We start from the raw sequence: 12,565 nt of genomic DNA, 5'->3' as shown, positions 1-12,565 counted from the left end.
TGTTATGCTCTTATGATGTAAAACTTCATTTTATTGACTTCAACACAGTTTGCACTGTGTAGTGAGCTCTGTTGTTTGTTCCCCTCCTTACCCGCTATTCTGCAACTCCTCCAAATTAGATGCATTCCACTCAGATCCCTGTAGGAAACAAAAGCAATCCTCAGACTAGTTCAGAGCCTTAAGCTGAGCTTTTCATAATGCTTAAATCCAGTGGCAAGGCATGCCTGACATCCAATGTCCACTCCAAAACCAACAAGAACAAAGTACCTTAAAATTAGGAGGTATTACACAAGACTACCTCATATTTTGCCAGGTTCCCCAGACATGGATTAAATCTGGTGCACAACTAACGGTCATACATTTTACTTAAAAGAACTGAGACACTTCCTATAGTTTTAATTAATTCATTTATGATGTGGCACTTCTTCATCTTGTGGATGTCGGTGTAATGAGACCCACGTTCGGTGCACTGGTACTCCAGAGGTGTTTTGAGACTACCTACCAAGAAGACATGATCAAAGATCTCTGTAGGACTGTCCATCTGGCCCAGAATGACAATCATCTCATTGTCGATGAACTCTTTGAACTCTCGCAGGTTGCATGTCATGTGCATTTCCAACTCTGTTCGGATCTACAAAACATATCAAGCCAGAGAAGAGACAAAAAAAATCATAAAACAGCAAATCCAAACCTAAAATGCAGGCATTAGAAGTGCAAAAACTGCATTCAAAGACTGAATGTTTTATAAATTTCAGTGATAAATGCATCTGTTTTGGAGCATCTTAAGATACAGTATCTAAGGCAATGACTCACCTCTTTGCAGGTGACATTCTCAAGGTCTTTCTGCATCATGATCTCCTTCAAACTGGTTTTGATCTGACGCTCTGTCAGCTCTCTTTCCGTAGGTCTGCAGAAACACCATGACATTGAAATATGTTTTATAAACTAAAACCAAGTCCATTTCTATATATGAAGTGTTACTGCCAACATACAGTATGTCAGGAAGGAGATATCTGACTGAACCACTTTATGATACAGTGTTTAGTAAATGTGGAATGGTAGTGATTTAAATAGGTGAAAACTATAGTCCATAGGATCTGGATACTTACATGTCAGAGAAAAGCACAGGCGAATCCGCACGGTGTGACTGCACGTCCTGCATTGCATTCCACTCATTGATGCGTACCTGGTCGGAGGAGACCCTACTTTGATAGTAGCTGACCCACGTGAGGAACAAGCTGCCTGGGAAATAGTTGTGACAACGAGCCACCTCGCATGCTTTATGGAGTGACTGGAGGGCCGACCTGCGAGCGAGAGACATTGAGAGACAGGAGATGAAGAGGGGGAGAGAGAGTTTGAGATCATGACCGAAATAGAGACTTTCAAATAAACGGATACCAACACTTGCAACCAATAAAAGGGCAGATATCCATTTCTGCCAAGTCGTGTGATTAATAAAGTGTGACTCACCACATGGCCTGCACGGAAACAGGCTTGAAAACATGTATTCTGCTATCAGTTGACACACTGAAACCCCTGAGAGCAAAAAGAGAGAGGTGAAATTAAAAAAAGGACACAGTCAGCCATCTTAGCAGCCTGGTGTTTAGTGTGTGTTTAGCTTTGTAGTCTGTGTAAGTATGTCTCTTACCCATCTCCGTCCAGATGTATCAACGTGTCGCTCCATAAGGGCAAAACCAGCCCTACAGAACATGAGCTGGGAGAGGAGAAAGGAATAATCTGTGTGTTACACCTTTATGAACTGTTTCAAAACAGGTTTATGTGTAAGTTACTGTCTCACCTATCTACGGGACTGAAATCCATTCCCAGCACTACGCTCTCCTCCGTGTCCTGACGACCATTGGTTGAGACCACCACCATGTAGCGGGTGATCTGAGAGTGGGCGCTCTCCAATCGAACCGCCTGAAAAACACAATTGATGTCTTCACAGTTGACTGACAACTTTAAGATTTAATTGTGTGTGTGTGTGTGCGCACCCACCAGTTTGATGTTGTCCTCTGGTCTGAGGAGCGTGAACATGGTTTGCAGATGCTGCTGGATGTCTCCTGTTAAGATGAGAGTAATAAAACACTGATCAGTTTCAAGAGCCTTATTTACTAAAAGCCCTGCTCATACAGTCACACAGTCACTGGCTCTTTGGGAAGACCTTTTATCTCACCTGCATGTTTGCTGCGCAGCTGTGAGAAGCGAGAGGCAGAAGAAGGGGAGGAGCCATTTCCTCGAGGTAAGAAGAGAGCAGCTCCTTTAACTGTCAGGAAACTTTCACTGATGCTGGACAGACAGAAAGAAAAGAGAGGAAAAAATGTAATGATTGATAACCAACAATAAATAGTAATAAAATACATCCTGAAAAGCCTTTACAGCTTCAGATCTTTAAATTAAGTTTTACCCAACAGTCAAACCTATTTTTACAGAAGTTAATGAACTAAATGGCATTTTCCTCAGTCCTCAGCTCTCTGATGTGTTTTTGTGCAGATGTATGTTTCGTGCAAGTCTTTTGACAATCAATTAATCATTTCAGTAATTTTTCAAGTAAAACTGTTGTATCTTATGTGATCGATTTTTTGGGGTTTGGGACCATCAGTTGGGCATAAATAGAAATATATTTTACTATTTTATGGCAATTTATAGACTAAACTAATTGTATGTGTTGTCCTCTTATTGTAATGCTAACTCTGTTCCTGGTGTTGTGGGAATGACGTCTTTCTTTCCCCCAATTGTATGAAGCAGAGGTTTTTGTTGTTCAGAATGAAAACATCTGTTGATAAGCTGAGCATGAGGGATTTTGTCATCTAAAAGTTGAATGTGTTTCAATTATGGCGATTTAATCTTATGTTTACTTAGAAAATACACATGACGTCCTGTACAAACACAATATACAAAACAATAATGGAAAGATTTATGTGCCTTTATGAGCTCAAGACACTTGATTGACTGTGCAGTTTGCAACACACAGCATCTGGTTCCAATAACATGCTGGCTTTACTGAACTGGACATGTTCATAAAATGACAGAAAGCACGACAGACAAAGACATACTGAGTTACAGAGGAAAAACAAACACGAACTTCACCAACCAATTCTCTTTTTCACATATACCTTGCCCTATCTCAAACCAGCAGACCTACCTGCTGTTTTTATCTTTGTACTCTACAGGCAATTACAACTTAACTGGCTTTGGCTGAGTCTTTAGTCCTTTATGGCTCATAACTGAACAACTACCTGGCATGAAATTAACACTTCCAGCTAAGCTACTTGGCGCTACTGCTCTCTGAACAATAGAGTTATGTAATGGACTTAAAATGCCCAATGCATTCCTTTGATTTTGACGCTTCTGTGACGTATTTTTAAATCAGGTCTAAAGTCCCATTCTGTCACCGTCTGCTGTGAGGATGAAGGAGGAGAGAGACAGAGGCAACGGAGGGTGGACAGCAGTAATTACAAGTGACACTTAGGCAACCCACAGCTTCAGAACGGCTTCAGAACAGCGGCTGATGTACAATTTTGACTAAACACGGTCCCAACCCACATCTTCCAAATCACACTGCTTTCCTTAGTGCTGAAGTTAGAAGTGTCAACAATTTTAGAGATATTCATATAAAACTGGACCATTGCATGAATGTCTGCAAGGATAATTGTCTCCAAGTGAAACTCTAGCATCTACGCCCTCCCCAGGCTGACAGAAGGATCAGCAGCAACTAAGACACATATAATTTATCAAATTAATTAATTAATAACAAAGATTGACACACTAAGGAAGGCCACCAAGGTGTGCCACCCTAGAAGATCCCCAGTTTTGCACCCTGAATGTCAAATCGGTCAGTGTCATTCCCAGCGTTTGTTCTCTTAAGAGAGATTAATCACATCCTCTGATTCATGAACAATCTGTCTCAGGTACACTGTGTGCCTTCCTGGCACATCTAAAATAAAAAAGGTGGGTGGAGGGTGCATGTGAGCAGAGGAGTATGGCATCTGGGAGACATTTCGCAAGGAGCAAAGGGAAGGAAACGTCTTCCTGCAGCCCCTGACTCTGCTGCTGCGCTGTCATATCCTTCCCATTAAGTCATCATGGGAAAAACCACATGCCTTTATCATGACAGATCCCTGCTACCACATATTGGAAAGCTGGCCACATGAGAGTATGTACTGTGTCAAGACAAGTAAGCTTCAAGTCATTAAAAACACTTACTGATATTATACAAACTGAATCAGCAGCCCACAGAAAGCAACTCACAAATGATGGTGCGTGAGAACACAATAGCCTCAAGATGTTAGTGCACACACACACACACCACACCATCACACACACCCTGGTCTCTGAGCACAGTGCATTGGGTAAACTTACAGCTGATAAATTTCCCCCCGAGAGATCACGGAGTTCTCGGTGAAATACGGTCTCATCTTCGCCCCGCAGCAGGCGCAGAAGCAGCCGGCTGATGAGCTCCGTGGCGCGGTCACAACACCGGGAGGCATCGCTCCTCTGGTGGCGGCGGCAGGGCGCGAACAAGCGGACTGCGGGCACCGATAAGTCTCAGTTGTGGTGTGGAGGGCAGTTGTGAAAACACAGCAGCTCTGGGAAAAAGATCTCACTTGGACGCTTTGCTTTTAACGCACATCGCGGGTTTTAGGGACTTATCCTTCAAGAAGCGCGGCGATGATATATTGAGAAACGGTAAAGATATTGACATGTTGAGCACATGCTGTGGCGGGGTAGGTGCCTCAAAACATCTGCTCAGGGGAACTGTTTGATCTGTCTGCAGCAGGCTGCGGTAAACCCTGCCGCTGGAGGGGAGGAGACACACATGGTCCAATCGGTGCAGACAGCGCTCTGTCGTAGGCTGTATGAGGGGTGATTGGTGCCATAAAGAGGGGAGGGGGTGACTGACAACCGCTGACAGCAGCATGACTTTAATGGCGACAGCTCTTGTGTAAGAAAAGAACATTATTTTGAAAAACAAAATCAAGAATAAATGACTAAAAAGGATTTTGACTGGCACTCGAAACTGTGAGTGGCTGCTCATAAGGATGTCCCTGTTATTCCACCTGCTGTGTGTGTGCGGATATGTTTTTAAATGGCAAGTCAAAGACCAGACCAAACCCACATTTACCTTCCTGTAGTAGTAGCAGTATAACACAGTATTATGGCACTGGACTGAGTTTAGGATTTGGTCGCACAGAAAAAATAGGCACGGATGGAGCTCTTTCTGGTATTTTTTGAGTTGATGTTAACAGTTTTCACTAAAGAGGAAGGAAACAGGAAACTGTGAGGCAGAACTGGGGACATGGCGATCATATGTCACTACATGGATGCAGCTTAAACATAAGTGTATATATTTCCATTTACTGATGGTTTTTTACCATGCGTTGTGAACATGTTCATACTCAAGATGCCAGCGAATAAAAATAAATAGCAGTGACATCATAGAGGCTTTTTTTGTGGCTTTAAGTTAAGACGAGAAGAACTTCGGCTTTTTTTGGCTTAAGGGAGCTGTGGTCGATCATATCAGACCCATTCCTGTCACAGCTTTTGACATGCTCTTTCGGTTCCCCCTTTTCCATCACACCTTGACCACTTGAACTCAAATACTATATTTAACAAGTTGTGCAATTGTTGTACAACTTATTCACGTTATTCAATTTGCTTTTACACCGTTATTCAACGGGCCACAGCGTTCCAGTCCAACAGCCAGATACAAATTAAATGATATAGTTATAAAATACTGAGGGAGGGCCACACATTGGTGTTGTCTGAACGCTGATGCTATACGTCTGTGGCCTTCAGGGAAAATTCTCACCACAGACAGCGACACTTGAAACCGTGTTTCCAGCAACAGCACGACAACAACACAACAACAACAACGGAAAAAGGATTGAGAAATCAAAAAGGAGACATCACGAGTGAACTGAGGGGAAACTTGACCTTAGACATGGTTACGCTGCTTGTTTATCCCTCGTGGTTTCAATTTATGGGATAGATTGCAAACTGAACGTAAATACATGGCCACAATCTGACTGCCAATTCATAGCAGAGGATAAACAACAACTGCAGTGGTGTTTTTCTTTGGAACACTGTACACGTGTGCACGCTGTGTGTGTTTTTTTGTAAAGTAATAGGCTCTCCCTCCTTCATCAAGCAGCCACGTGGTGAGATTCAGTAGCAAGATGAAGCGGATCAATTTACTCCATGATGTTACAGGCTTTGACCTCCTCTCAGTGATCTTTACAAGCAGAAAATTGTTTATTTATTAGTCCACTGAGTCACGGGTGGTTTAACATATCAAAGTAAGTCATTAACAGACAGAGAGACAGCGGTACAGCATAAGTTCAGTGTTAGCTTTAACACAATGAATGTTTAAAGCAGCCAAAAGTTGCACTGATGAGGCTTAAATACTCCTCAAAACACCTTCATCGCTGACTGATAACAGCTACCTCATCCGACAGTTACACAAACAACACATTATCCTTTCTTGTCGTCAGGTTGCTTTCTCCTTCTCTGACTGACTTTCTTCTCACATTGACCCCTAAAATCACTCCCATCTCCCCATGCTCTTTCTTCAACTGGGAATATCTGACACTGACATGTCATTGTAGGTCTAGCGAGGAACAGTCAGTCTGCCATGGGTCAGGTACTCCTAGTGGCCCATGGACTCTTAACAACCCACGTTTGTGGTGTTGGAGTTCCAGCTTACTGTTCTCTCATTTGACTGCTGAAATTCACACCATTCAATGACAAGCAGCGAGGGCCAGCATGTGGTTGTTACATGCAGACAGACACCGGACACTCCTCTGTTGCTCTTATGTCTCCACGTATACAAAGACACAGACAGTCACCTTAGTGATCACAACATCCCATATATAACGCAGTACAGCCAAGGCTATTCAGTATTTGCTATGGATTTGAAGAACACACACAAAAACATCTTCAATCCAAACACACACAACCGCAACAGATTAACAGCTATCCCAGGAGCAGCTGAGTCTTATATATATTATGCACTGACAGGAAGTAAATCTGATTATTTACAGTTTAATCAATAAGCCAGACAGACCACACACACTGGATTGCGACACAGAGAGTGAAAAGGACTTATTTAATCGGACTAAAGAATTAAAATCTCAGAAATACTCGTGTCATAATAAATTCTCGTTCTCCCTCTCTGGTTTCTCCTCTTCGGCTCCTTCGGTGACGTTGCTGCTTTAGCTGATGTCACTGTTCTGCTGATGTCACTGACTTTAATCAGCAGCGCTGCAGTAGGCCCACTGCATCACTAAGGGCTTATTCCAGTCTGGATGAATGTCACTACCTGTGTCAGAGATGAGCTCTGCTGCAGCTGCTGACTTCTATGGCACAGACGTCAGCAGTGTGGGAACATTAATTCAGCCCACGGGTTCACTTTTATTTAACCGCTTCTGCATCTTTGCCAACACACCTGTGGCTATTTTATTGGACAAGATACGAGTGCTCTTCTCGTGTGATATTATGAGAAGATAATTGCCCTACAAAACCTGTTCAACCAATTTGGTTTATGATTGGGAAGAATAAAGCTGAAATTCCTGACTGTGTATTGTTGCTAAATCAAACCAGAACAATAAGATTGATTAGCAGCACATAGACAGTAAGTTCAAGGTACATGATCCAATCTTAGCATCTAACAACAATCTACAATGCAGATGGCAGCATTGTCATCCTCTGCAGCCCAGTATAATGCAGTATAATATACACAGCTGCTTACTTGGTAAAAGCAATTCAAAGACGTTTGAGACTAATCCGTAGGCAAGACAAGGCCCAGCTCCTCACTCGGAACTTGATATTCATATGTGCTCCTTTGAAAAAAAGGCAATGGCATGTCCGTACAAGTAACAAGTTCATGGTGTTACATATTCCATAGTTGGGTGGAACACTGTACAGTCAAATAATGTCAGAGGACCCCTGATTTCCACTGAACATGTCACACTTAGCCAAATGTGTAAGTATAAAGGTCAAAGGTAATGATCTTGGGACTTCAAAACAAGACACTGAAAATAATATTAGTTTCCAAAACACTGTAAATCAAAATAACATGTGATCTGACACCTATGATTGTATGTACACACACACACACGCACACACAGAGCCTCAGTATGTGAATATAGATTTCACTCCCAGCTGCACAAATACAGAAAGCCCTCTCAGTTGGATGGCACAGAGCTCCAATAACCAGACAGACACAGAGGCGCTCTGACTTTGGGAGGGGCTACCAATCTGCCCCTGGATCAGCAGTGCAGTTCCCCTGACCCACATACCCAGACCTGTCTCTCAGGGAGCTCACTGCCCTCTAATGTACAGCCAGTGAACTGCAGTTAATTATCTCAAACATGAGAGGATTTAATTTATTATTAAAGGGCCAAATAAAACAAAGGGGGAAGTTAGAGTGTTCACTGGTATCTACAACAAATAAACAGCAGGCAGTGGAAGGACACTGCTAATCCGTGGTGGTCTAAAACCAGCTGTAAATGTGGTTGAGTGAAACAGGATAAACCAGATTCCCAACTCCAGTTCAACGCCTGAGGCGACAAGGAACAGCACAGTTGTGTTGCACACAATAGAGCAGCAGCAGGATAAGACACATTTAATGGTTAAACGTCAAGTGCTTCTTTAGGTATAACCTAAATAAACCTGTCCAACGTCACTGTAATCCACACTGGTTTATGACGCCAAAATCACACTGCACATTAGTGAGGTAACAGAAGGAAGTTATTTTTTTAGCATGTGGTCATAGAGGGCAAAGCTAATGACGCGTTGTCCAAAACACAGCAGGAGATACAACAACTGTCAATATCTTACCTCCTCGGCTGAGAGCGACGGTCATCCTCCCCACTACCGGACTCCTAAAGAGATGAAATGAGAACATTACATTTAATGATGTGCAAATACGGTAGAACGTTTGATCTTGGAGATAACATTACAATCATGATTTCTTTTTACAATGTCTTTATTTTTTATTTAGAATTCATTTAGATCACCTAATTGTGAATGCAAACTAGGAATGCACGCTTATATTTATATTATAATTTATTTTATATCAAATCAGAGATCATAATCAAACATTTTAAATGTAGCAACATTAAATAAGCTTTCTTGAACCAGACAAGTAGTAAAAGAATGAGTAAATGAATGTAAATGAATCAAATCCCACTGTTCTATGTTGAGTAAAACAAAAAGAGTAGTTTGTTGCGCGCACACACACACACACACGCACACACACACACACACACGTACAAACAGTGCAAGTAGCATCCAACACAGTATCCAGTGAGCAGGAGGGAGAGCAGAGTGCAGCTTCAACTCAATTTGCACACTCTCCAGGACAATGACCTCAGTCTGTTTTTAAGGTGTGGCTGGTCAGAGAATAACATATTCACACACACAAAAACAAGCGGGGAGATGAGGAAGAGCGAATAAGAGAAAAATCCAAATCACATCAAATGAGCACGTTGTGGAATATGAAGCTTTGCTAAACGAGAGGGCTAAGGATTAGTAGCAGCAGATTAGCACATGGCACTTATCTTGCAGTGTCCGGTACTTATCTTGTTTACACTGTATGTAGGCTTAACTGGCCTTAACAACATTACAAAACCATTAACAGCTTCATAAAAAAGAATAAGGGGATTACAGGTTTATGATTGGCAACAAAAGAAAAGATGAGGTTGCAGGTGCAGGGCTGCCTCCGTGTGTTTGCATTGGGTGATAAAACCATATCAGTTTCTTAACCTGTGAATCAACAGTTGGATGCAGCCGACGCAAACTGTGTGCAATGTGTATGTGTGTATTTCATTTAAAAGAATTGTGACATTAATTGGTGCGTACATACTCACAGCGGGTCTCCATTGTGGCCTTCAACAGCACAAGAGATTTTTAAACCAGATCTTGTGGATTGTTGAACACCTGATGTAAAGTGTGTGATGCTGGAAGTAATGTGTCCATAAAGGTTTTACTCTTAGTAAATCAAAACATCCAACGCCTTACTTTGTGTTGCTGCATACCCATATCTAAAACAACAGCCTCCAAAACACTTAATGCTAGGAAATAGTGCACTTGGCAGATTTGAATATTTTATGTTTTATGGCGCAACATGGTTACAATTGTGACTGAGCAAGTTTCAAATGAAAACAAAGCACCTGATTATGTATGTAAAGTTTCAGCTGTTGTACATGGTGACCTGTATCGACATATCACCCAACCTTTGTTTAGAGTGGAAACAGAGAGACACAGAGATTTTGCATGTATGAAAATGTGAAAGGATTTTTCCAAAGCTTATGGAAATGTGTAGCCTGAATGTGCAAGCTGGTCAAGTCTGTGCTGCACCGGGAGGGCACAAGTTACAGCGTCTAGAGTCAAGTCCAAACTAGTAGATGGGCAAATGTGTCCAAGTTTGTGCTGTACAGAATGTGTGTTTCCCCTACAAACACCCTTATTATGAAGCAAACACACACCGGTGAGGGGGAACAGGCTGAAGTCAAGATGGTGGAGAAAAACAAAAAGCGGTTAGCGGACATCTCATGAGAGTGGTGGTTTTACATAAGGCTTCGTGCGCGCACACACACACACACACGTCACATGACAGTAAGACACAGGAAACCAGACATGTGTCTGTGCAATGCGTTATCACTGTATGTGTATGTGGGTTGCAACTTGAAAGCATATTTCCACAAGAAGACACTCGGTATCCTTCACCACCCTCGCCTGCCTCACCTTGCTAAATGACACAGATGCATGCATATCTTCTTCCTCTACTTTTACAGCTCCTGCTCCCGTCGTGATGAAAGACTCCCCGGCTCACTATCACACCCCTAACATAAACCATCACTCAAACGGTCAGACACTAACTCCTTTATACTGATTGCTAGGGGACGCAACGATACACTTAACCCAAGATTCATTTGTTTTAAAACAATTATAAAAACACTTTGCTTTGTAAAACTGAAGTCTTGGCACCCTGATTCCATGATTGATATTATTATATTGTATTATATTATATATTTTGAGTCAGTTTGACATACAGAACAAATCACCTAAAATGTGTGTGGACAGTTATCATTATGCGTACTTACAGACAGGGTCCCTTTGAAGGCCAAAATACCCAGAGACAGTTTGTGACTTACATTGTTAAAAAATAACTTGACTGCAGTTTGTGATGTGGGACACAGTAGGGGGCAGAACATATCACATTTTCACACAAACTTTAACGTTATGGGTCCAGCTAGCAAGGAAACAAATGAAAGGGGGGCTGTTTAATTAGTTTCCTTCCTTATTGGGCTGTAGTATTTAGACAAACCACTGTTTGATTTTGCTGTACGGGTTGGACAAAATGCAAATATATACTGTAAAGCAATATAAATGTATTCCATCAAAGATTTTGCCCTAAAGTTAATATTCACTTATGCCACGAAGGCCTAAAACTCCCTTGGGTGTTTTAGGCCATTGTGGGCACATTTAGGACTTAAATATCGATGTCACAATTTAAAATTATACACGACATTGAATTTAATCCTTATTAAATTCTACTGGTGATTCACTAAACCCATACAGAAGTTACATACAGTAACACCGCCTAAACAACCAGAAAAGGGAAGTAAAGCATATCTATCTCTCTCCTCTCTGAAAAATAAAAAGCACTTCTAAAGGCAGGCTGTGAACAACACACACAGCAGAGGTGACAGGGAGTGTATGAAGTTGTGCGAAACAGACAGAGGACGACATTTGAATGGGAAACAGACTGTGTGCTCGCCACTTCCCTCGGTCTACCCTCGCTTGTCTGGCGGGGTTCTCTGCTTGTGTAGTCACAAGATCAACAGAGGGGAATAGAAAAACATACACCTGCTCCTCTGCTTTGCATGGGCACACTCTTACACACACACACACACACACACACACACACAGAGAGAGACGGTAACAGACAGGAAGAGAAACGTGCAGACAGGCGGTAGTCTGAGGAGGTAGACAGACAGAGACAAAGACACACGTCCACAACCTTATTTACATACCAAGACAGCACACAACAATGGTGCACGAGTAAATACCCGCATTCATGCGTGTCACAAGGCGCCTATTACGAGCGGAAGTGCACGACACAGGTCTTGGTAGGCAGCTAAACTGTACGTCTTGCAAATAAGAAACCATTAGTATAATTTGCTGCCCACACACAGACGAACAGGGGAAGCACACGAGCCTTAATGAAAGACTGGAGTTTCTCTAGTTCTTGGTCAGTAGCAGCTATTAGTTTACTACCAGGTTGAACCTTTGAACTGGCGGAAATGTGCCTACAGGAACCATGTCAACAGAGGAGCACAATAAAAACACAAGAGGGAACTGAAGTCTGCTCGTAAGCTTTACGTTGCCTCGTACAAAGCAGCTGTAACAAAACGTGATCGGAGCAGGTTAAACTTAGCTGCGAGTAACAACACCGACATTGTAAACTGCAAATGATGAGCGGCTATACTTCACGCATGCGCAGGAGTACAAAGGCAAGGCACTTTATGACAGCAGCCGACAAAAAAAAAAAAAAAAA

At 42.2% G+C, this 12,565-nt stretch overlaps 1 protein-coding gene across 2 annotated transcripts in view; it reads right to left on the bottom strand.

The window, feature by feature from the left end:
• The window catches only part of ssh2b (slingshot protein phosphatase 2b), a 17,061-nt gene that overhangs the window by 4,114 nt on the left and 382 nt on the right, over positions 1-12,565 (bottom strand). The window contains exons 2-11 of one of the 2 annotated variants that reach the window (XM_035666975.1): positions 8,842-8,885; positions 2,177-2,289; positions 1,999-2,063; positions 1,799-1,920; positions 1,649-1,714; positions 1,471-1,536; positions 1,110-1,304; positions 814-907; positions 503-631; positions 92-138 (exon numbers count right to left, since the gene is read on the bottom strand). In XM_035666975.1, the coding sequence (XP_035522868.1) occupies positions 92-138; positions 503-631; positions 814-907; positions 1,110-1,304; positions 1,471-1,536; positions 1,649-1,714; positions 1,799-1,920; positions 1,999-2,063; positions 2,177-2,289; positions 8,842-8,885 (941 nt within the window). Of the gene's footprint in view, positions 1-91; positions 139-502; positions 632-813; positions 908-1,109; positions 1,305-1,470; positions 1,537-1,648; positions 1,715-1,798; positions 1,921-1,998; positions 2,064-2,176; positions 2,290-4,362; positions 4,785-8,841; positions 8,886-12,565 lie in introns of those variants that run through there. The other variant, XM_035666974.1, reaches the window with a different exon arrangement.

This window comes from Morone saxatilis, unplaced genomic scaffold (assembly GCF_004916995.1).
Source record: "Morone saxatilis isolate NCDOM2014 unplaced genomic scaffold, NCSU_SB_2.0 Contig20, whole genome shotgun sequence".
In the NCBI taxonomy this organism is placed as follows: Eukaryota; Metazoa; Chordata; class Actinopteri; family Moronidae; genus Morone; species Morone saxatilis.
The sequence above is the reverse complement of the archived record's forward strand: the minus strand, read 5'-3'. Positions and strand labels throughout refer to the sequence as shown.